This window comes from Podarcis melisellensis (assembly GCF_964234715.1).
Source record: "Podarcis melisellensis genome assembly, chromosome: 17".
NCBI lineage: Eukaryota > Metazoa > Chordata > Lepidosauria > Squamata > Lacertidae > Podarcis > Podarcis melisellensis.
Window position 1 is genome coordinate 37104952 of NC_138534.1, and position 21011 is coordinate 37125962.

Genomic DNA, 21011 nt, shown 5'->3' on the forward strand with positions numbered 1-21011 from the left:
GGTTACAGCGCTCATCTCGCTTTATTGGCCGAGGGAGCCGGCGTATAGCTTCCGGGTCATGTGGCCAGCATAACTAAGCCGCTTCTGGCGAACCAGAGCAGTGCACGGAAACGCCATTTACTTTTCCGCCGGAGCAGTACCTATTTATCTACTTGCACTTTGACGTGCTTTCGAACTGCTAGGTTGGCAGGAGCAGGGACTGAGCAACGGGAGCTCATCCCGTCGCGGGGATTCGAACCGCTGACCTTCTGATCGGCAAGTCCTAGGCTCTGTGGTTTAACCCACAGCGCCACCCGTGTCCCTATTAAGCAGGTACTGTATGTCTAATTCTTCCTGGCCATTTTTGCTGAGGTTGGGGTGAGTTCTCTGAAGAAGCTGGACCCTGAAAAACCACTTTACCTCCCCTGCCTTCTGACATATTCTGCCCACACATTTTCAAGCTTTGCTCAGCCAGAAGATACTTGCTTCAATTTTTTAAAACCCTCAAAGAGGTTGGAGGGACATGGGATGGGATGGTACAAAGCAGGTCTCAACATTCAAAAATGGGTAAGCTATAGAAAGACCCACAAAGTTGTTTTTACATGGAAACAAAAGGAATTCAGCTGGGAAATAGACGAACAGGGGACTGAAATAATGAGCAAGGAATCGTGAGCATCAGTGGCTCTCTGCTTGTCCAAAGAATGGGATGAGGCGAATGCTAACGGGAGGTCTTGAGGTACAGCTGCTTTTTGGCTGCTTCAGGAATTGTAGTTACTACAACAGCTGGGATGCCTTTTTCTATGTGATGCCTCACCAGGAAGCAGAATGCACAAATCAGAACTGAAGAGATACTAGGTGCATTTCAAAGTGGTATGTGCAGCTAATAGAAGTAGCTGGCAAGAGCTAGCAACTTTTTGTATCAATTTCTTCTTGGTTTAAATATAAAGTCCAGTAATGATGTAAAAATGAAAACATTAATTCAATAAAGAAATATGGGAGAGTGGTACTGTAGGCATCTCTTTCTTTGTTTACCTTTCTTATGTCTTGGAATCTGCTGAGAATCAATTCATGATCATCCAGAACCATTCGCTGAACTAAGGGGGAAGAAAAAAATCAATTCATATGTGGTTCTTTTTTATTTATTTATTTTAAATGTGCAATTCATTAGCACGCTAAGCACTGCCAATCAGGACACTAATTTATTCAGTTAAATTTAACCTTCCAAGTAGAAAGTGAAAACGCCAGAAATGACCATTAAAAAAACAAAACCCCAAATCTCCAGCCTCTTGAAGCTGAAACTTAACATTCAGGATTCTGATAACAAGTGCAGGCATTAAAACTGCAGTGACATCCTGTAATAATGAGAACTATCTGTGACTTACCTTGCTTAGAGCCCATGAGTACCTCCACCAGTTTGAAGTTCTGAAAGCTTTCCAACTGCCAAAAAAATTCATCAAGATTTCTAGTAAGTTACAATCTTTTAACTTTAAGACTCTTAAGGTTTTGTTTTTGTTTTTAGGTAGTATTAAAGATGAAGAAATATGACTCAAGCCGTGATTTAGACCTCTCTTCTTCCTTTTGTGGTGTGGTTTTGTCTCACCTTAAGCCATTAGCCTGGTTTACCTGTCACATTAAACAACAGTTTTCAAATTAAGCGATGGTTTAATGCAGGAGGAATGAGGAACCTCCAGCCCACAGACTTAACTGGGCCCATCAAGTGCCTCTGCATTTGGCCCATTAGGTGGTTTTGGTGAAGCCATGCCTACCTGCCCTGCAAGTGTGGGGCTTGTAAGACTGAGCTTGGCCAAAAGGGTTATGCAGGCACTGCACTTTGATGATAATAATACAGTCATACCTCGGGTTACAGACGCTTCAGGTTGTGAGTTTTTGGGTTGTGCACTGCGCCAAACCCGGAAGTAGCGGAATAGGTTACTTCCAGGTTTCGGTGCTCACGCACGCGCAGAAGCACTAAATCATGCTTTGCTCATGTGCAGAAGCGCCGAATCGCGACCCATGCATGCACAGACACGGCGCTGTGGGTTGCGAACGCTGCAGGTTGCGAACGTGCCTCCCGCACGGATCACGATCGCAACCCGAGCATCCACTGCAGCAATAATAATAATAATAATAATAATTCTTTATTTGTATCCCGCCCTTCCCAGCTGAGGCTGGGCTCAGAGCGGCTAACATCATAAAAACAACACGATATGCATAAAAACAGACATCAATTAATTATAATACATCTTAAAATTCATTCAGACAAGTTAAAATCTGGGCAGGTGCCAATTATCAGGTTGGAACCGAGAGTGGTTAATTGAGAGGAGCATCTGCAGGTGTCTTCAGAAGCCCTTCTCACTGCGTAGTGCTTTCCAACCATCACCAACCAGCTTATGGCAAGGTCTTCAGAGGCACCACTCAAAGCACTACAAAAAAAATGCACCTCGATAAGGGCTCCCAAAGACCCATAGAGGCAATGAAGGTCACCTGATGTCACTGTGACGTCGGGTGGATGGGTGGCTGCCAGGGGTGAGGGAGAAAACAATTTTGCCTGCCAGCCCAGAAAGGTTCAACCCTGGGTTTAATGTGAATGAGCAGCATGTTGGTACACACTGCTCAAAAGATTGCACCTTGCCCCCCTCTTCCACCTCGTTTTCAGAATGTCAGGGAGAAAACAAAGAAGGGCTGACTTCCATAATGTGCAAAGTAGTGTGGTTTGTCCATTTCCTAAGAAAGAAGTTAGTTCTTGGCTTAAGATCATGGTTTGCTAAAAGACAAACAAACCACGAGTCCTGCCACACATGTAATTGGAAGCTATCCCCTGTTCCAGTTCTTCCCTGGCACTCTGAAACACAGCACACATTCCTTTTAAACTATGGTTTAAAGTAAGGTGAGAACCAGGATACTAAAAATCCACACTGTGTAACAGTGGATAAAAATAAATTCTTTCAAAATAAAAACCCCCTGAAGTTATCTTAAATGTTTATGTTAAATAATTTGGATGTAAACCTTACAAATTAATCTGTAAACTGAATGAATGCCTCTGCCAGTTACTTTGAATTAAAAAAGAACCAATCCAATCCACTCTCAAATACAAATGCAATGAAAATAAATCCAATAACTAGCAGACCTTGCTTCCATTTATCATTCATGGGCATTTCATTTTTGTTTCCTACTTTCTTTTTGTGAGGCTGGAAGAAGGCCATAGCAGAGTGAAACAGAAAAGAGCAATGCTGGAGAGAAAAAGACGATCAACTCCTCCATACCTCACAGATTGTCAAAGGAAGACCCTATAGGGGATTACCTCAAAGACATTTCCCCTACAGATAAAAACGAGTGTGCAAAACATACAGTGGAACAAATAGATGCAAGCTCTAGTTGTACTAATAATGAAACAACCACATAAATAATATTGTAGCTGTAAATAAACATGGTTTAGTGAAAAAAATTGCAGCATTTTAAAGAAAAACATAGACAGTATCAACAATAAACTTGATTTAAGTCGTTATTTGTTTTCCTTGTTGATTTGACGCAATCCACCCCACATTGTAGAGCAAATTGAAGGGTTCAATTAATTCTGAAGCACAAACTACATCACTCACTGGAGTGTTGCCAGAATATTAAAACATTACTCATGTTGGAGAAAAGCTGGGGCTTCTTGCATATAGTTTAATGACCAATAAGCTAACTAACAGGAGAGGACCTTGCATAAAATAATTACTTTGGTCAGCTCCCCCCCCCCAAGCTTTTGACTAAAGTAGCATCCCTCACCAGACTAATTTAGTTATACTATTAATACACTGTCTGTTTTAAAGCTGAATTTAAATGCAATACAGTGGTAGCTCGGGTTACATGCGCTTCCGGTTACAGACTCCGCTAACCCAGAAATATTACCTCAGGTTAAGAACTTTGCTTCAGGATGAGAACAGAAATTGTTAAGTGGTGGCGCAGTGGCAACAGGAGGCCCCATTAGCTAAAGTGGTGCTTCAGGTTAAGAACAGTTTCAGGTTAAGAACGGACCTCCAGAACAAATTAAGTTCTTAACCCGAGGTACCACTGTATTAATTTACTATATCTGAACCTGTTTTAGTATTTTATCCTTTGTACATTTTCAAGTACTGTAAAATTCTCTTGATTTTATTGTTTTATCTTTTTGCAAACTGCTTTGAGGTGTTAATTTTACAATCAAGCAGTGTATAAATATTATGAAATAAATAAAATAACATGAATATTGGTCTTCACTCTGCAACTGTGTGAATGAAGAACAGGTTATAAATGTTTTAAATAAATACTTGAAACTGTCTAGTCTCTGCTCAATGGAACTCCCTTGCAATTTTTACTGTGTTGTTTGTTTATCTGTGGTACTCTTTATTTGAATCATATAGTCAACGCAGAGGGGAAACTGAAAATGAAACAATCCATTTGATATTGCTTACCTGGTGTCCAAGTAACGGGAGAACTTCTTTAATAACCATCTGGGTAGTGCTTTCTTTATTTACTCGTATTGAGACACAGGCCATTCCAATCCTAGAGAGGCAAAATAATTTACAGAAGGTGGGTTGGGTGAAAGGAACATCAGCAGGGAAATACTGCTTTGCCAGCATGTTTAACAGCCACAAAAATAGGATTACTCATTATGCTGAATGGCCATGACTCTTCTGTCCATAAAACCGATCAAATAAATGTTGCTATCAAGTTCATTCTGAAGTTTAGAGATTCAAATTTTCAAGTTATATTAATACTTTTTGATTTGTAGACAAACCTTACAGAGATTTTTTTTTCTTGAAAAAACAAACAAACTACCACCTCACAGAGCCTACATTCTCTATAGGAGGAAAGTGATAGCTGTATGGATGTGCTTCAATCATTCTGGAAGCTACTTTGATTTATAAACAGAAGGGGGTTCAATATATCAAAACCAACAAAATAACCTCTTATTTCCTTAACATAGATTTATTAAAATGCATTCTACACATCACTCCTCTTATTTATGACACTGTACCATAAATATGGACCTTAGTAAAGGAAGTATCACTTACTTCAGCCATCCAGGGTAAATTTTTACAACTTCATTATCTCTCGGTTTGGCTCTAATGATCCAAGCTTCAGGAACGGCTTCTCGGAATACAGACCCTGGCTGGGTCTCTTCTGTGGTATCATTCCTATTAATGATGTCATCACAAAACAAGGCCTGTTGAGTGAATGTCTGAAGCTCATAATCTTGTGGATCATCGTTGATGTAATATGACCTCAGTGCAGCCTCCTAAAACACCACAAAACACACAAACACAAAGTAAGTAGCTGAGCATTTTGAGATGATATGAATATTCTTGAATGGAGAGAAGCAGCAACCATCATGTACATGAAAATATAACCTATTAGAGCCCTGGTCAGCAATTATATTTTCTTGTGGAACAATTTTGGCAACAGTGAGGAGTGGCGGACTCCTTCAACCCACTTCCTAAAGTGGCCAGCTGAAGAATTGTTCCCCTAATATGTCATTTTATTATTTATGTTCACAGCTTCCCTTTTACCATATAGTCCCAGGATTAAAAAAAAATACCATTAAAGTAAGGTAAAGGTAAAGGGACCCCTGACCATTAGGTCCAGTTGTGACCAACTCTGGTGTTGCGGCGCTCATCTCGCTTTATTGGCCGAAGGAGCCGGCGTACAGCTTCTGGGTCATGTGGCCAGCATGGCGAACCAGAGCAGTGCACGGAAATGCCGTTTACCTTCCCGCCGGAGCAGTACTTATTTATCTACTTGCACTTTGCCGTGCTTTCAAACTGCTAGGTTGGCAGGAGCAGGGACCGAGCAACGGGAGCTCATCCTGTTGCCGGGATTCGAACCGCCGACCTTCTGATTGGCAAGTCCTAGGCTCTGTGGTTTAACCCACAGTGCCACCCATGTCCCAAACATAAAAGTAAGTACCTTTAAAATCTTGAAATAAAAACCACCAAAACAACAAAAAGCAGGACAGCAGTGCATAGCAATACAAAGAGAGGCAAGATAGCTACCCAATTCAAGACCTGGGTAACGATGTACGTCTTGACCAACTGTCAATTGTCAGAAAGCATACACTGCTGACACAAGACACACCTTAGAGGGAAAGTCATTCCACAACCTGGGCGCCATCACAGAGAAGGATCTCTCATGCACCACCACTCCTTGAGGCACAAAGGATGGTGGCACTACCAAAAGGGTCTCGACTGCTGACTTCAGCAGTTGGGCAGGTCAATGTGGGAGGCGGCGCTTCTTTGGCTATTTGAGGTCTAAGTTATTTAGTGTTCTATTTGTCAATGTTAACTCCTTATATTGAGCTTGGTAGCAAATGGCAACCAGTGCAGGCCTTTCAAGACAGGCATAGTACGATAGGCAAAGGTCGAAGGGACACGTGGCCTTATGTCAATATTGCTTACCACATGTCACTTTTTCTAATCTGCTTTATTTCCACGTTAGCAACTGGGTAGCTGATGGAACTCCACAGTGGGAAGGATTTGGTTTGGGAGCAGTTGCTGACCCCCAAACGTGGGGGTGGGAATCAAAACTCACAATAGTAAGTAGTACTATTATGCATAAGATAGTAGGTTTGAAAGAGGTAGTAAAAGATAGTATATGTACCCCAGAAAGAAGAAGCTCTAACTATTGTTAGTCAAGAGAAAGGGTAGAGGCTCCCAGAAGAAAAGATGTGATCCTGCACAGGTTCTTGAATTAACAGGTTCTTATTAACAAGGTAAAAAAAGGGGAAAGGACACCTGGACAGTTAAATCCAGTCAAAGGTGACTATGGGGTTGCGGCACTCATTTCGCTTTTCAGGCCAAGGGACCCAGTGTTCCACAAACAGCTTTCCGAGTCATGTTCCCAGCATGACTAACTAAACCACTTTTGGAGCAACGGAACACCGTAACAGAAGCCAGAGCGCACAGAAACGCTCTTTGCTTTCCCGCCACATCTACTTACGCTGGTATGCTTTCAAACTGCTAGGTTGGCAGAAGCTGGGACAGAGTAACAGGAGCTCACCCCATTGCATGGTTTCGAACTGCTGACCTTCCAAATTGGCAAGTCAAAGAAGCTTAGTGGTTTAGACTACATAGCCGCTGTATCAGATGCCACCTGAACTACAAATACCTAAGTATTTAACATTATGACAAACTGCTTATTATTTTGAAAGAAAATATTTAATAATAAAGCTAAGATTAAATGATCAACCTCATATATAAACACAGTTAACATTTTTCAGTTTTTCTATTTGAGAATCCATACAATTTTAGAAAGCAGGCAATGGACACTCTTACCACAACTTCTTCATTTTTTGTAATCCTTGGGACTGTAATAAGCCGAAACTGATTGCGTTTTACTGCATCGTTCCCGTCGTATATTTTCAAGATCTGTTTACCTAAAAGGAAAATGGTATTTTAGCATTTAATACAAAGTAGTGTACTGCATCCAGACCACTGAGACAATTTGCAGGGAGTTTTAACTTTCAGCTGCATTGGAAATCTATTGTATTTACATTGCTTCCATCAGTGTAACGAAATTTCTAAATTATTCTAAATCTAAATTATTCTGAATCTAAATTATTACTGTTCGTTGTTAAATCGCTTCAAGGTGTCTCATAAGACGCGGTTGACAAATGGGATGGAATAAAAATTAAATAAATAACGTGCCAGATAAGATGAAAAATACAGGTGGCAGAATGCATCCCTAATTATATGACATATTTCTATTGATTTTTATTGCCAGCCGCTTTGTGGAGTCATCCTGGCCATAAAATAGGATGTATTAAAGAAAACAATGCGGGACAAGAAGCTACAGTTAGAACTGGATATGGAACAACTCATTGGTTCAAAATTGGGAAAGGAGTATGGCAAGGCTGTATATTGTCTCCCTGCTTATTTAACTTATATGCAGAATTCATCATGCGAAAGGCTGGACTGGGTGAATCCCAAGCCAGAATTAAGATCGCCGGAAGAAATATCAACAACCTCAGATATGCAGATGACACAACCTTGATGGCAGAAAGTGAGGAGGAATTAAAGAACCTTTTAATGAGGGTGAAAGAGGAGAGTGCAAAATATGGTCTGTGTCAGGGAACTGACATCTAAAGCGCCGCAGGTGCAAAGGCTCCCTGAGGTTGAGAGAGCAGTAGCAGCGGAAGAGGGAACCAGTAGAGGGCGAGCAAGAACTCCAAGGGAAAGTGAGTCGGAGGGATGGCTCAGAGACGCTTCAAGCGAAACCAGTGGGGAGGTCTCAGGACCTCCTATAGGGACACCCACACCTCGACGGAAACTGTCACGCCGAGAGGCCAGACGACGTGTTTCCGTTAAGGAGCTTTTATGTTGGAAACGTTTCCGAAAGCAGCCACTTTCGGATTCTACTAGTGATTGACGCAGCCATGCTGGAGGGGCTCCGTCACAGGCAGAGGTTTGAAAACCTGATCAAACTCTGAGGGACTTGCATTTTACGCACAAGCAGCTCATCGTCCCATCACAGCAATCCGAAAGTCACCGAAAGCCAGCTTGTGCAGAGAGAAGCATCATGAGCAACCCAGCCGGAACCGGGGGTGCAGGAGCAGCTGGAGGGGGTCCAAGCCTGGAAGAAAGGTACAGAGCGTTGGAGATCCAGTTGGCGCTGCAAACGGCGAGGCTTGAGGAGAGGAGGGCTCAGGATGCAGAAAAGGGAAAGGAGAAAACCACCCCGCTCGCCAGAAAGGTACCAGGATTGGTGCAGAAATTCGGGGGGGATCCCAGGAACTATCATGCCTTTAGAACAGAGATGCAATACGCTCTAAACTGGCAGTTTGATGACTTCCCCGACGAGGAATCGCGAGTGGCGTATGTGATTGGCCATCTCGAATCCGGGGCGAAAGATTGGGTTAGACCCCTGATGGCAGCGAATAATGAGATCTTAAAGGACACGAGGAAGTTTTTTCGTGCCATGGACCTGATGTTTTCCAGCGATATTGAGCAGGGGGTGGTGCGAAGGCAGTTAATGGCTTGCCAGCAAGGAAGCAGATCTGTCCGTGAGTACTGGACTGAATTTACTATGCTGATTCATAAATTGGGGTGGGACCTATCGGCGGAGCCCATCCAAATGCTTTTCGAAGAGGGGCTTTCTTCAACCGTCAAAGATGAGCTTTCCCGGGGGCCCAGGGCGGAGTCTATGGACCAATTAACCAAATCTGCGCTGGCCATAGGAGCGCGCCAGGAGGCGAGGGCTTTGGAAAGGCGGGAAGGGAAAGGAGACCGTTGGAGGGAGTTCCGCATTCCAGACATTCCAGAGCCATCTTTCCCGCCGGCAGAGCCGATGGAAGTTGGAACAGCGCGGGCGCGCGCAGTTTCAAATCCCAGTGAAGGGCGGAAGAAGGAGGGAAAGAGCGCCAAGAGATGTTATCTCTGCCAACAGCCAGGGCACTTTGCCAGAGTCTGCCCACAAAGAAAGGAATGGCAAGGGATGGCAGGAGCTGTTGGGGGAAAGGAAGAGGAAAGCAAGGAGCAAGTAAAAGCCAACGCCTGGCTGCCACCGTCGGGGCACAGCAGCCAGGCCAAAGAGCAATGAAAGTGCCCATGCCAGAACCCCCCAGACCTGCTTTAGTGATAGAGGTGTTACTAGAACTGCCAAACGGACACCCACTAAAGGTCAAGGCGCTTTTGGATTCAGGCAGCTCCTGTAATTTCATGAGTAAGGAGTTTGCAGCTGAGCACCAGATACAGACCATCCCTTTAAGTAACCCCTTGCAGGTGACTACGATTGACGGCAGAGAGCTGTTGGGGGGAGAAGTTAGCCAACAGACTGTCCCGATGATAATGAGAGTGGCAAGGCACACCGAACAGATAGCGTTTAATGTGGCCATCCTGGGAGGAGCGCCCATCATTTTGGGGATGAGCTGGCTGGCGCTACACGATCCGCTAGTGGGCTGGCATCAGAGGGTGGTCTCCTTTGGGTCAGCGCATTGCCTAGAACACTGCAAGGAGGGGAAGGTCTCGGGAGGAGACAGAGTCACCCTAGCGGGGATGGAAGTGATGGGCAAAGGGAAGGTGCCCCCGCAATACGCAGATCTGAGCAACGTATTCAGCGAAAGGGAAGCAGACAAACTGCCACCGCATAGACCCTTTGACTGTCAAATCAACCTACTCCCAGGGGCCCAACTCCCAGTAGGCAAGCTGTACGCCATGTCAGACAGGGAGATGCAGGAGCTGAGGGAGTTCATTGACAAAAACTTGAAGCGAGGTTTCATCAGAGAGTCCCGAGCGGTGGGGGGCAGCCCAGTGTTTTTTGTGGACAAAAAGAACACAGACAAACCGAGACTGGTGTGTGACTTCAGGGCCCTCAATGCAGTGTCGGAGCCCCTGGCTTTCCCTATGCCCCGAATTGACGACATTTTGACCAGAGTAAGGAAGGGAAAGATTTTTACAAAACTGGACCTGCGGGGGGCGTACAATCTGATACGCATAAGGAAGGGAGATGAATGGAAGACCACCATGTTTACCCCTTTGGGAGCCTTTGAATACCTCGTTATGCCCTTCGGTCTACAAGGGGGCTCCGCCTGTTTTCAAGCTTTTATAAACCACGTTCTGGGACCTTTGCTCTACAAGAACTGTGTGGCCTTTTTAGACGACGTGTTGGTGTATTCGGAAGATGAGGAACAGCATGTGAGGGACGTTCGAGAAGTGTTGGGCAGGCTGCAAGCCAACCAGCTGTGGGTGAAACTGGAGAAGTGCCAGTTTCATACCAAGGAGGTGGAATTCCTGGGGTACCGCTTGTCAGACAAGGGATTGGCCATGGATCCAGGCAAGGTTCAAGCGGTACTGGAATGGAAGACACCGAAGACCAAGAAGGACGTGCAAAGATTCTTGGGGTTTGGGAACTTTTATCGGAAGTTCATCAAGAACTTTGCCCACTTGACGGCGCCCATCACCGACTGCCTCAGCAGCAAGAAGAAATTTGTTTGGACGGTGGAGGCGGATCGAGCCTTTGAAGAACTGAAAAGGGCTTTCGCCTCGGAAGAACAACTTCTGCATGTGGATTTACAAAAACCCATGAGAGTGGAAACAGATGCATCCGACCGGGCTATAGGGGCGGTCCTTCTTCAACCGGGGAGGAGTGCGTCGGAGTGGAGACCGTGTGCATTCTTCTCGCGGAAACTGAATAAGTCCGAGAGGAATTACACGGTGTATGACAGGGAACTACTTGCCATTCACGAAGCATTCCGGAGGTGGAGACATTTATTAATTGGGGCACAACACAAGGTGCAAGTGTGCACCGACCACAAAAATTTAGAGTATTGGAGAACAGCTCGAGTGCTCAACCAACGACAAGTGAGATGGGCACAGGAATTCTCCAAATTTAACTTTGAGATTTGTTATGTGCCAGGCCCAGAAAACGTCAGGGCGGATGCGCTCTCACGCAAACCAGAATATTGGGAAGGGGAGGAGGTGATCGAAGAGAGACATGTCATCCCGGAGGACCGCTGGGTGTGTGGGGCGGCGCTGGTGGGGCAACGGGAACTGGTGGAGGAAACGGAAAATGATGAATATGCCCAGGATAAGCTCAGAGGTCTCAGGGGGGAGGGCGAGAGCCCCGGAGGTTTTGGAGGAAAGAAATGGGGCATTGTATTACAAAGGGGCACTGTATATACCCGAAGGTGAATTGAGGGGGAGAGTACTCAAGCAGTTGCATGATAGCCCCACGGCGGGACATTTTGGGCAACACAAAACCATGTGGTTGGTTACCAGGGAATTTTGGTGGCCTAAGGTGAGGGAAGATGTAAGGGAGTATGTAAGAGGGTGTGACCAATGTCAGCGAGCCAAAGGGGAAAGAAGGGCGCCGGCAGGGTTATTAGAACCTTTACCCACACCAGAACGGCCTTGGGAAGCGATATCAATAGATTTTATGACGGATCTGCCAAGGTCCAAGGGGAAAACAGCCATCATGGTAGTAGTAGACCTGTTAACTAAGATGTGCCATTTTGTAGCATGCTCACATGCAGTCACAGCGGAAGAAACGGCGAAGTTGTTTGTGGAACATATCTTTAGGTTGCACGGGGCTCCCTCGAGGGTGATCTCAGATCGAGGCAAACAATTTACTTCCAGGTTCTGGAGGAAGCTCATGAGCTTGCTACACGTGGAAGTTAATTTTTCAACTGCCCGGCACCCTGAAACCAACGGGCAGGCGGAAAGGGCAAATGGCATTCTTCAACAATATCTTAGGTGTTATGTCAATGACAGAGAGAACGATTGGGTCGAAAAGTTGGCGTTGGCAGAATTTGCCTACAATAATGCGGAGAATGTGTCCACAGGGATGAGTCCCTTTTTGGCTAATTACGGGTGTCACCCCAGGGCATTTCCAGGGGAAGGAGGGGAGAGATGGAGCGTTCCAGCGGCTGAACATTTTGTAGAAGAGATGGAAGCCATCCATCAGCAGCTCCAGCTCAACTTAGAAAGGGCCAAGGCACAATATAAGAAGCAGGCAGACAAGAACAGAAGGGAAGGTGAAACCATAAGGGTGGGGGATCAAGTGTGGTTGTCAACCCAAGGGTTGCCGTTCAAAGGGGGTTGTAAGAAACTGAGGCCCAGAAGATTGGGACCCTTTGAGGTGATTCAGCAGGTCAACCCGGTAGCTTTCAAACTCCGATTACCCAACCACATGAAATTGCACCCAGTGTTCCACAGGTCGTTACTGTCACCATACAGGGGGGGACGTGAAGGGGAGCACGTCAGGGGACCAGCCTTGGAAGAGAGGGAACGCCGCAACCATGTAGCGGAAATCCTCGATTCCAGGTGGAAGGGTAATCAGGTGGAGTATTTGGTGGCGTGGGAAGGGGAACCGGAGTCAGAAAACACCTGGGTAAGTGCAGAGGAAGTCAATGACGAGGTTTTAACAGAAACGTTCCACCAAAGGTTCCCGAGGAAACCTCAGCCTATAGCAAGGTTTAGGAGGGAGTATTTCGGCACCACCGATGAGGAAGAGGAAATGGAAGGGTTCGCGGAGTCGGAGTTGGAAGATGGAGTGGACTCTGATGACGAAGAGTACCTAGAGAGTAGGAACAGCAACAAGTGGAAGGAAGTGTTCGCGACGTCGGAAGATGAGGGAGGTTCTTTCAGGGGTTTTACCTCCTCACCGCCAGTAGGAGAGGAGACGGGAGGGGGTGAAGGGGGCCCTGGAGGGGAGGTGGATGTCAGGGAACTGACATCTAAAGCGCCGCAGGTGCAAAGGCTCCCTGAGGTTGAGAGAGCAGTAGCAGCGGAAGAGGGAACCAGTAGAGGGCGAGCAAGAACTCCAAGGGAAAGTGAGTCGGAGGGATGGCTCAGAGACGCTTCAAGCGAAACCAGTGGGGAGGTCTCAGGACCTCCTATAGGGACACCCACACCTCGACGGAAACTGTCACGCCGAGAGGCCAGACGACGTGTTTCCGTTAAGGAGCTTTTATGTTGGAAACGTTTCCGAAAGCAGCCACTTTCGGATTCTACTAGTGATTGACGCAGCCATGCTGGAGGGGCTCCGTCACAGGCAGAGGTTTGAAAACCTGATCAAACTCTGAGGGACTTGCATTTTACGCACAAGCAGCTCATCGTCCCATCACAGTCTGAAGCTCAACAGCAAAAAAACCGAAGATCATGGCCACTGGGCCCATCACTTCCTGGCAAATAGAAGGGGAAGAAATGGAGGCAGGGAGAGATTTTACTTTTCTTGGGCTCCATGATGACTGAAGACGGTGACAGCAGTCACGAAATTAAAAGACGCCTGCTCCTTGGGAGAAAGGCGATGGCAAACCTAGACAGCGTCTTAAAAAGCAGAGACATCACCTTGCTAACAAAGGCCCGTATAGGTAAAGCCATGGTTTTCCCAGTAGTGATGTATGGAAGTGAGAGCTGGACCATAAAGAAGGCTGATCGCCGAAGAATTGATGCTTTTGAATTATGGTGTTGGAGGAGACTCTTGAGAGTCCCATGGACTGCAAGAAGATCAAACCTCTCCATTCTGAAGGAAATCAGCCCTGAATGCCCACTGGAAGGACAGATCCTGAAGCTGAGGCTCCAATACTTTGGCCACCTCATGAGAAGAGAAGACTCCTTGGAAAAGACCCTGATGTTGGGAAAGATTGAGGGCACAAGAAGAAGGGGACGACAGAGGACGAGATGGTGGGACAGTGTTCTCGAAGCTACAAACATGAATCTGATCAAACTGCGGGAGGCAGTGGAAGACAGGAGTGCCTGGCGTGTTCTGGTCCATGGGGTCACGAAGAGTTGGACACGACTAAACAACAACAAAGAAAACAAGCTAACAAAATAATAAGCCACTCTTTTGATCATTTCGAGGAGAAAGGGCAAAACGAATTAGATTACTGAATTATTATTTATTAAATATAAAGTTTATTCTGTCTTTCTGTTAAAGAAAATGCACAAGAAGGCTTACAAACTAGCACTGTACATATGTGTTCTCAGTTATGACAGTAGGAGATGACTAAGTGGATCTGCAAGCAGCTGCTTATGCCTGGCTGCATTTTACTGCCAACTCCTTGAAAATTGGACTGTACCATGTTTTGTACACCAACAAAAGGCATCATATGCTCCTAGCACAAATCTTGCTGCAAACAGATACTCTCTGCTTAGTAACAAATGCTACTTACTTGAGTCTGTGGAAACCTGGGACTCTTTTAGTGATAATTGTGTTGAACTGTCAACATCGTCGTCGTCATCTGTGAAAAGAAAAGTCTCCTTTAAAGGTTTGCCTTTAAAAACAAGGTGTTCATCCTTTAAAATAAAATGTTGCGATGAAAACAATACTATCAGATTTTCCTATTATAGTACTCACATTACTGAAACACATAGACATGCAAGCATGCCCATGATAAATAAATATACATTCTCTACAGCCGTATACTGGAAAGCCGCATGGAATTCTTGTTTTTATGTTTTTATGAAGCTGACATATGTACTTTTATGAGCCCTGGAAAAGCAAGGTTTCAAATTCCCACTCAGTCATGAAGTTCACTTGCTGATCTAGGGCAAGCCACAGTCTTTAAGCCTGACGTACCTCACACGATTGTTGTGAGGATAAAAGGAGCGTCTCCACCCCCACCGCTCAGCCCAGACACTGAGGTCCAGCTCCGAGGGCCTTCTGGCAGTTCCCTCCCTGTGAGAAGTGAGAGGGCCTTCTTGATAGTCACGCCCACCCTGTGAAACGTCCTCCCATCAGATGTCAAGGAAATAAGCAACTATCTGACTTTTAGAAGACATCTGAAGGCAGCCCTGTTTAGGGTAGTTTTAATGTTTGATGCTTTGTCACATTATGATGATGATGATGTTGGGAACCGCCCAGAGTGGCTGGGATCAAATGGAGTGGCCAAATGGACGGGGTATAAATATTATTATTATTATTATTATTATTATTATTATTATTATTATGTGAGAGCCACGTTCGCCACCTTTAGCTCCTTAGAGGAAAGGTAGGAAATGAAGAGTGTGTGTGCTTAGCTTGCCTCCATTTAAAGAATTTAAATCACCTTCACTTTTCTCTGTGAAAATGTAATGTTTGTTAAATAACTGCCGTTATCACTTTCTTAATGCAGGTCAGAAAAAGATCTAACCTGCAAATGCTTTTTTTAAGAGACAAAAGTAGAGGATAAATCATCCCAGAATACCAATGGTAAAGGTAAAGGTACCCCTGACCGTTAGGTCCAGTCGCGGACGACTCTGGGGTTGCGGCACTCATCTCGCTCTATAAGCCGAGGGAGCCGGCGTTTGTCCGCAGACAGCTTCCAGGTCATGTGGCCAGCATGACTAAGTTGCTTCTGGCAAACCAGAGCAGCGCATGGAAACACCGTTTACCTTCCCGCCGGAGCGGTACCTATTTATCTACTTGCACTTGATGTGCTTTCAAACTACTAGGTGGGCAGGAGCTGGGACCGAATAACGGGAGCTCGCCCCGTTGTGGGGATTCGAACCGCCGACCTTCTGATTGGCAAGCCCTAGGCTCTGTGGTTTAGACCACAGTGCCACCCACGTCCCAATACCAATGGTAATCCATATACCAATATACCCAAACCAATGGCAAATATATTTTACTACTTTCTTCGGCTTGGATTCTGATTTTGTTACCATGGGTAGAAGCATCCTCTGTTTCATTCTCTAGACTGGCATCAGAATAAAACGGCTCAATTTCCCTGTCCCCCCCACCACAAAGTCGGGGAGGAAGGGAAAGGAGATTGTTAGCCACTTTGAGACTCCTTAGGGTAGTGATAAAGCGGGATATCAAATCCAAACTCTTCTTCTGCATTTTTATTATTGATACTTCCAGGTTTGTTGAACTGCTGCATATGGATTATTCAACAAGAAGAAAGTTAAATAAGTGCAAAATGTAATTCCCCATTCATAGCAAATAAACTGAAGGACAACTAGGGCATTACTTCAAAATAAGACTCTCCAAACTGAAGGTCAAAGAGAAAGAGTGACACGGAATGACAATGGAATAAAGTCATCTTTCATAGCTGAGGATAGTAACATTTGAAGCATTATCTAGCATGAAGTCTTAGAAGAGCCATAATTATAGGTTTGTAAATTATTCCTTAAGGCAAAAAATAAAAGTAATAAAAATAACTTGCACCAAGACACAAGGAACAAGTGCTTTATCGATGAGAGGACTTCTTTGGTATTTCTTTCTCAAATTCTGATAAGGAAGTTTTTAGCTAAGGGGAAAAGGTATTTGTGGGAGGGGACGCAGGTGGCGCTGTGGGTTAAAGCCTCAGCGCCTAGGACTTGCCGATCGAAAGGTCGGCGGTTCGAATCCCTGCGGCGGGGTGCGCTCCCGCTGCTCGGTCCCAGCGCCTGCCAACCTAGCAGTTCGAAAGCACCTCTGGGTGCAAGTAGATAAATAGGGACCGCTTACCAGCGGGAAGGTAAACGGCGTTTCCGTGTGCGGCTCTGGCTCACCAGAGCAGCGATGTCACGCTGGCCACGTGACCCGGAAGTGTCTCCGGACAGCGCTGGCCCCTGGCCTCTTAAGTGAGATGGGCGCACAACCCCAGAGTCTGTCAAGACTGGCCCGTACGGGCAGGGGTACCTTTACCTTTTACCTTTTAAAAACAAGTCAAATTGCCATCCTGAATGGATAGAGAAGACCTCTTGCCTAATTTCTGTAAATCAAGTAATGCAGGCCATACTTGGTCATAAGTCTTGACAGATCAGCCATGGCATAATTAATAGATACAGATTCTGCTTGCAGCTTAGAGATATTTCTCTTGTTTAAAAATGATGTTTATCACTTAGCTAAGAAATGCAAAGCCAATTCTTCCACTAGTTTCCTGGCCTGTCCATCAAAAGATTTTCCATTACTGCACTTTCCCAGAGGTGCCAACTTGAATAAAATACTGGGGGTGGGTAGGTAAGCCCCGCCCCCACATAACTGATCACATGACATGGGGCACACACACCATTTGAATGGCAATGCCCATCAACTTTGGGTGCCCAGGCCCCCTCAAATATTTTATGGGGGGAGGTCGAAGGGACTCCTATGCTCTTTCCTAAGGGCCTTTTCACACATTAGTTTAAGGCCTATTCCAAAAAGAGGATCTGAAAACAGGTCTTTGAAGATATGTGCATTGTGCTGGCACACTTATCAGAGTCAGGGAGGGTTCTGGCTCCCTGATAAGTATACACTTGACAGCCAACCTGATCTTGCTGCTGTGCAATGTGTGCAACAGCTCTTATGTACACCAAAAGGAAAGTAGTGACTGTAAGCTATGCAGCATGCTATGTTGATCTGAAAAGAATGGCAGATTACTCCTTTCCCAACATAATCTCTTTACAACACAGCTATCTTACTTCAACATCTACTAATTTCCTAAGAGACACACTGCCATAGCAATCCCAATACAATTTATGGCCCCAGACAACTGCCCTATATATCCTGAGGGGTGTGTCTCAAAATCTATGGCAGCCCGGGCTTGCACCCTTGGTATTATACACAGTTTTCCAGCCACAATATGTTTCATTAGTGCCTCTCAAAAAACTACTGCAGTCCAAAGCAGTTGCTTTTGTTGCTTGTTCTGTCAAGCCATGCCTGAGCACGGAAAATCTAAGGGCATGATAAAACATGACAAAAAAGAACAGACACACAAACAAGTTTAAAAGAATATGCCGAAAGAAAGAAAAAGGCTAATCTGTAGCATCACAGCTACACCAGCCTACGTGCTTATAGAAACATGATGCAATGTCCACTCACAGAGAGAGATTTTACATGCACTGACTTGATCCAGAAGCCACTTTTCAAAAATTGCCAAAAAATACCATTAGCATTTCTGGTGGAGAACGATCGCTACAGGCAACAACCGATTTACGCGCGTCCAACTGATGGGCAATTGTGCACATATGCATGACGCCAACTCCAGAAATGACCCCAAAATGTCACCCAAAAGGCACAACTGGGTGGAGCAGGACAGAACATAACCCTCGAGCAAAATGAGGATTGCCTGTACATAACAGCTTTAGGTGTATTCCTGTAACCACCAGCAAAGCAGAACTCAACTATTCCAGCAAATTCAATACAGTACTTCAAGCAATTTCCACTCTTCATATTTTTGAAGGACAGACAATTAGGTCTTTTTAATTTTTATAGAGGGAGTCATTTTCTAGATGAGTGTACAGTGTTAAATATAGTGTCTTTATTCATACTTAATATGTGCAAAGGTCCTATAACTTCCCCACCTTGTTTACATATCTAAATGAAACGGGTTTATTCACTTTTCAAGCTACATAATGCAACCTAATGAATAAGCACAAACAATAAGCTATTTTTGTTTGATGGGAAAGGTCTGGCCAAGTTGCTTTTGTTAGCTTTAAAATTATCCAGAAAACAATAAATATTTATCCAAAGATTTGAAAGGTAGCTTCATACATAAGCAAACAGGTTTGAAAAGAAACACCGTGAATTTGCAAACTAAAAATTCCAAGCTAACATTTTTAGCAAAGGGTACACATTGTTTGGTCAATTTGTGCCTTAGATAATTTTTTTGTAAAATACAAACATACAAGAGATTAGCACTTGGAGGCCAGTGACAAGAATGCAAGCTCCTTCCTCCCATCACTGTTCTCAAGGGAAATGTCAGCACTGACCTTAAGCGCAGCTAATGTGAACCAGGGATCTTAAAAACCAAACAGTAACATTAACAGTGTAATCCTAAAAAGGTTTTCTTAGAAGTCTCACCGAGGTCAATGGGACTTACTGCCTAGTAGCTGCATTCAGAATTGTAGCCTAAATCATATTTAGGAGGGAGGTAGCACTTCACAGACCCTAAGCTAAGACTCGGGGTTGAAACCATTAGTTACGTTAAAATACATTTGCCCATCTTTCATGTGTGCTTAAAATAAATCTTTGCAACCATTTGAGCAAGTTTATTCATGACCACTGACATTCACGTTTAATGACAACCTGACGAATTACCTTCTCCAAAGGCTCTGAAACCTACCTATCTCCAGGACACGTGAAGTGTTGCGAGATTTAAAATGTGCTTTACTAAAGCAGCACATTTATAATGGATTGTAAAGGACCTAGCATGCAGGATATGCAAGGCAACAGAAGAATTTAAGAACATAAGAATCAAGTTGTTGGACTGTCCAAGGTTCATCCAGTAGTTTCAAATAGCAGCCAAGCATATCGCTCTGGAAGTTTATACACAGAATATGAAGACGAAGGCCAAATCCTGCTCAACACTGAAGATGGAGGTTCCATTTAGCTATTATGGCTTATTAGGCAACAGATAGACCTATCTGCACTGCCAATTATAGTTACAGTCCTAGCCTTGTGGGAAAATAGGGAAATATGAATATATTCTTGAGAACCTGAGGGGAAAAATATATGTAGGATGTACTCTAGGTGGCAGTAAAATATTATGGTAGAAACAGAACAAAGTATTTTCAGTACAGCCAAGGCAAAGGAAACACATTTATACATGCTATTTACTGCCTCAGTGCTACATAAAATTAGTTTGATGTTTTACATGAAGGTTTGCCATCATTCTTAAGTGTTTTTTTCTAGTACAGTATCAGAACATTTACCTGTACCTGGGTAAACACAAAGACAAAAATATGAAGAAAATGTACGCACTAAAATATGCCCCTTTCTTGTGTTCCGTTGTTTCTTGTGTTCCGTTGTTTGTTGCATATAAAAAGCAAGCAAACCTTCCCCACACACTGCAAAAGGAACCAATCCCCTCAAATTCAGCCATGAATCAAAACTCATTTACTTTGTACAAGAAAAGTGAGGAATCTTTTGACTCCACGGGCCATTGAGTCTTCATCAAGAATGGCCTTGTGGGCCAAATTTGACAGATGGGTGCAGCCAAGGTGCAACGTGCTTTGAAGTCCCAAAATCAGGACTTTAACACACTATGTACAGTATGGGTATGCAAACTAAGGCCCGGAGGCCGGATCCGGCCCAATTGCCTTCTAAATCTGGCCTGTGGATGGTCCGGGAATCAGTGTATTTTTACATGAGCAGAATGTGTCCTTTTATTTAAAATGCATCTCGGGTTGTTTGTGGGGCCTGCCTGGTGTTTTTACATGAGTAGAATGTGTGCTTTTATTTAAAATGCATCTCGGGTTGTTTGTGGGGCCTGCCTGGTGTTTTTACATGAGCAGAATGTGTCCTTTTATTTAAAATGCATCTCAGGTTGTTTGTGGGGCCTGCCTGGTGTTTTTACATGAGCAGAATGTGTCCTTTTATTTAAAATGCATCTCGGGTTGTTTGTGGGGCCTGCCTGGTGTTTTTACATGAGTAGAATGTGTGCTTTTATTTAAAATGCATCTCTGGGTTATTTATGGGGCATAGGAATTCGTTCATTCCGCCCCCCCCCCACACACACACATGGTCTGAGGGGCAGTGGACTGGCCCACGGCTGAAAAAGTTTGCTGCCTCCTGGTGTACAGAAATTTGTTTCTAAAATGGAGGTTGAGTTAATGAGTGGGGAGGGGGTTAAAATTTGCTGCTTTGGCTGTGCACCTTTGTTCCCTGCAGGGAACAGGAGAGCACAGGTACAG

The 21011-nt window shown here is 44.6% G+C and overlaps 1 protein-coding gene across 1 annotated transcript in view; it reads right to left on the minus strand.

Annotated features, from left to right (window-relative positions):
• The window catches only part of DGKQ (diacylglycerol kinase theta), a 71196-nt gene that overhangs the window by 24216 nt on the left and 25969 nt on the right, over positions 1-21011 (minus strand). The window contains exons 7-12 of the mRNA XM_081893926.1: positions 14606-14674; positions 7272-7372; positions 5016-5239; positions 4413-4503; positions 1362-1416; positions 1012-1073 (exon numbers count right to left, since the gene is read on the minus strand). Of these exons, the coding sequence (XP_081750052.1) occupies positions 1012-1073; positions 1362-1416; positions 4413-4503; positions 5016-5239; positions 7272-7372; positions 14606-14674 (602 nt within the window). The remainder of the gene's footprint in view (positions 1-1011; positions 1074-1361; positions 1417-4412; positions 4504-5015; positions 5240-7271; positions 7373-14605; positions 14675-21011) is intronic.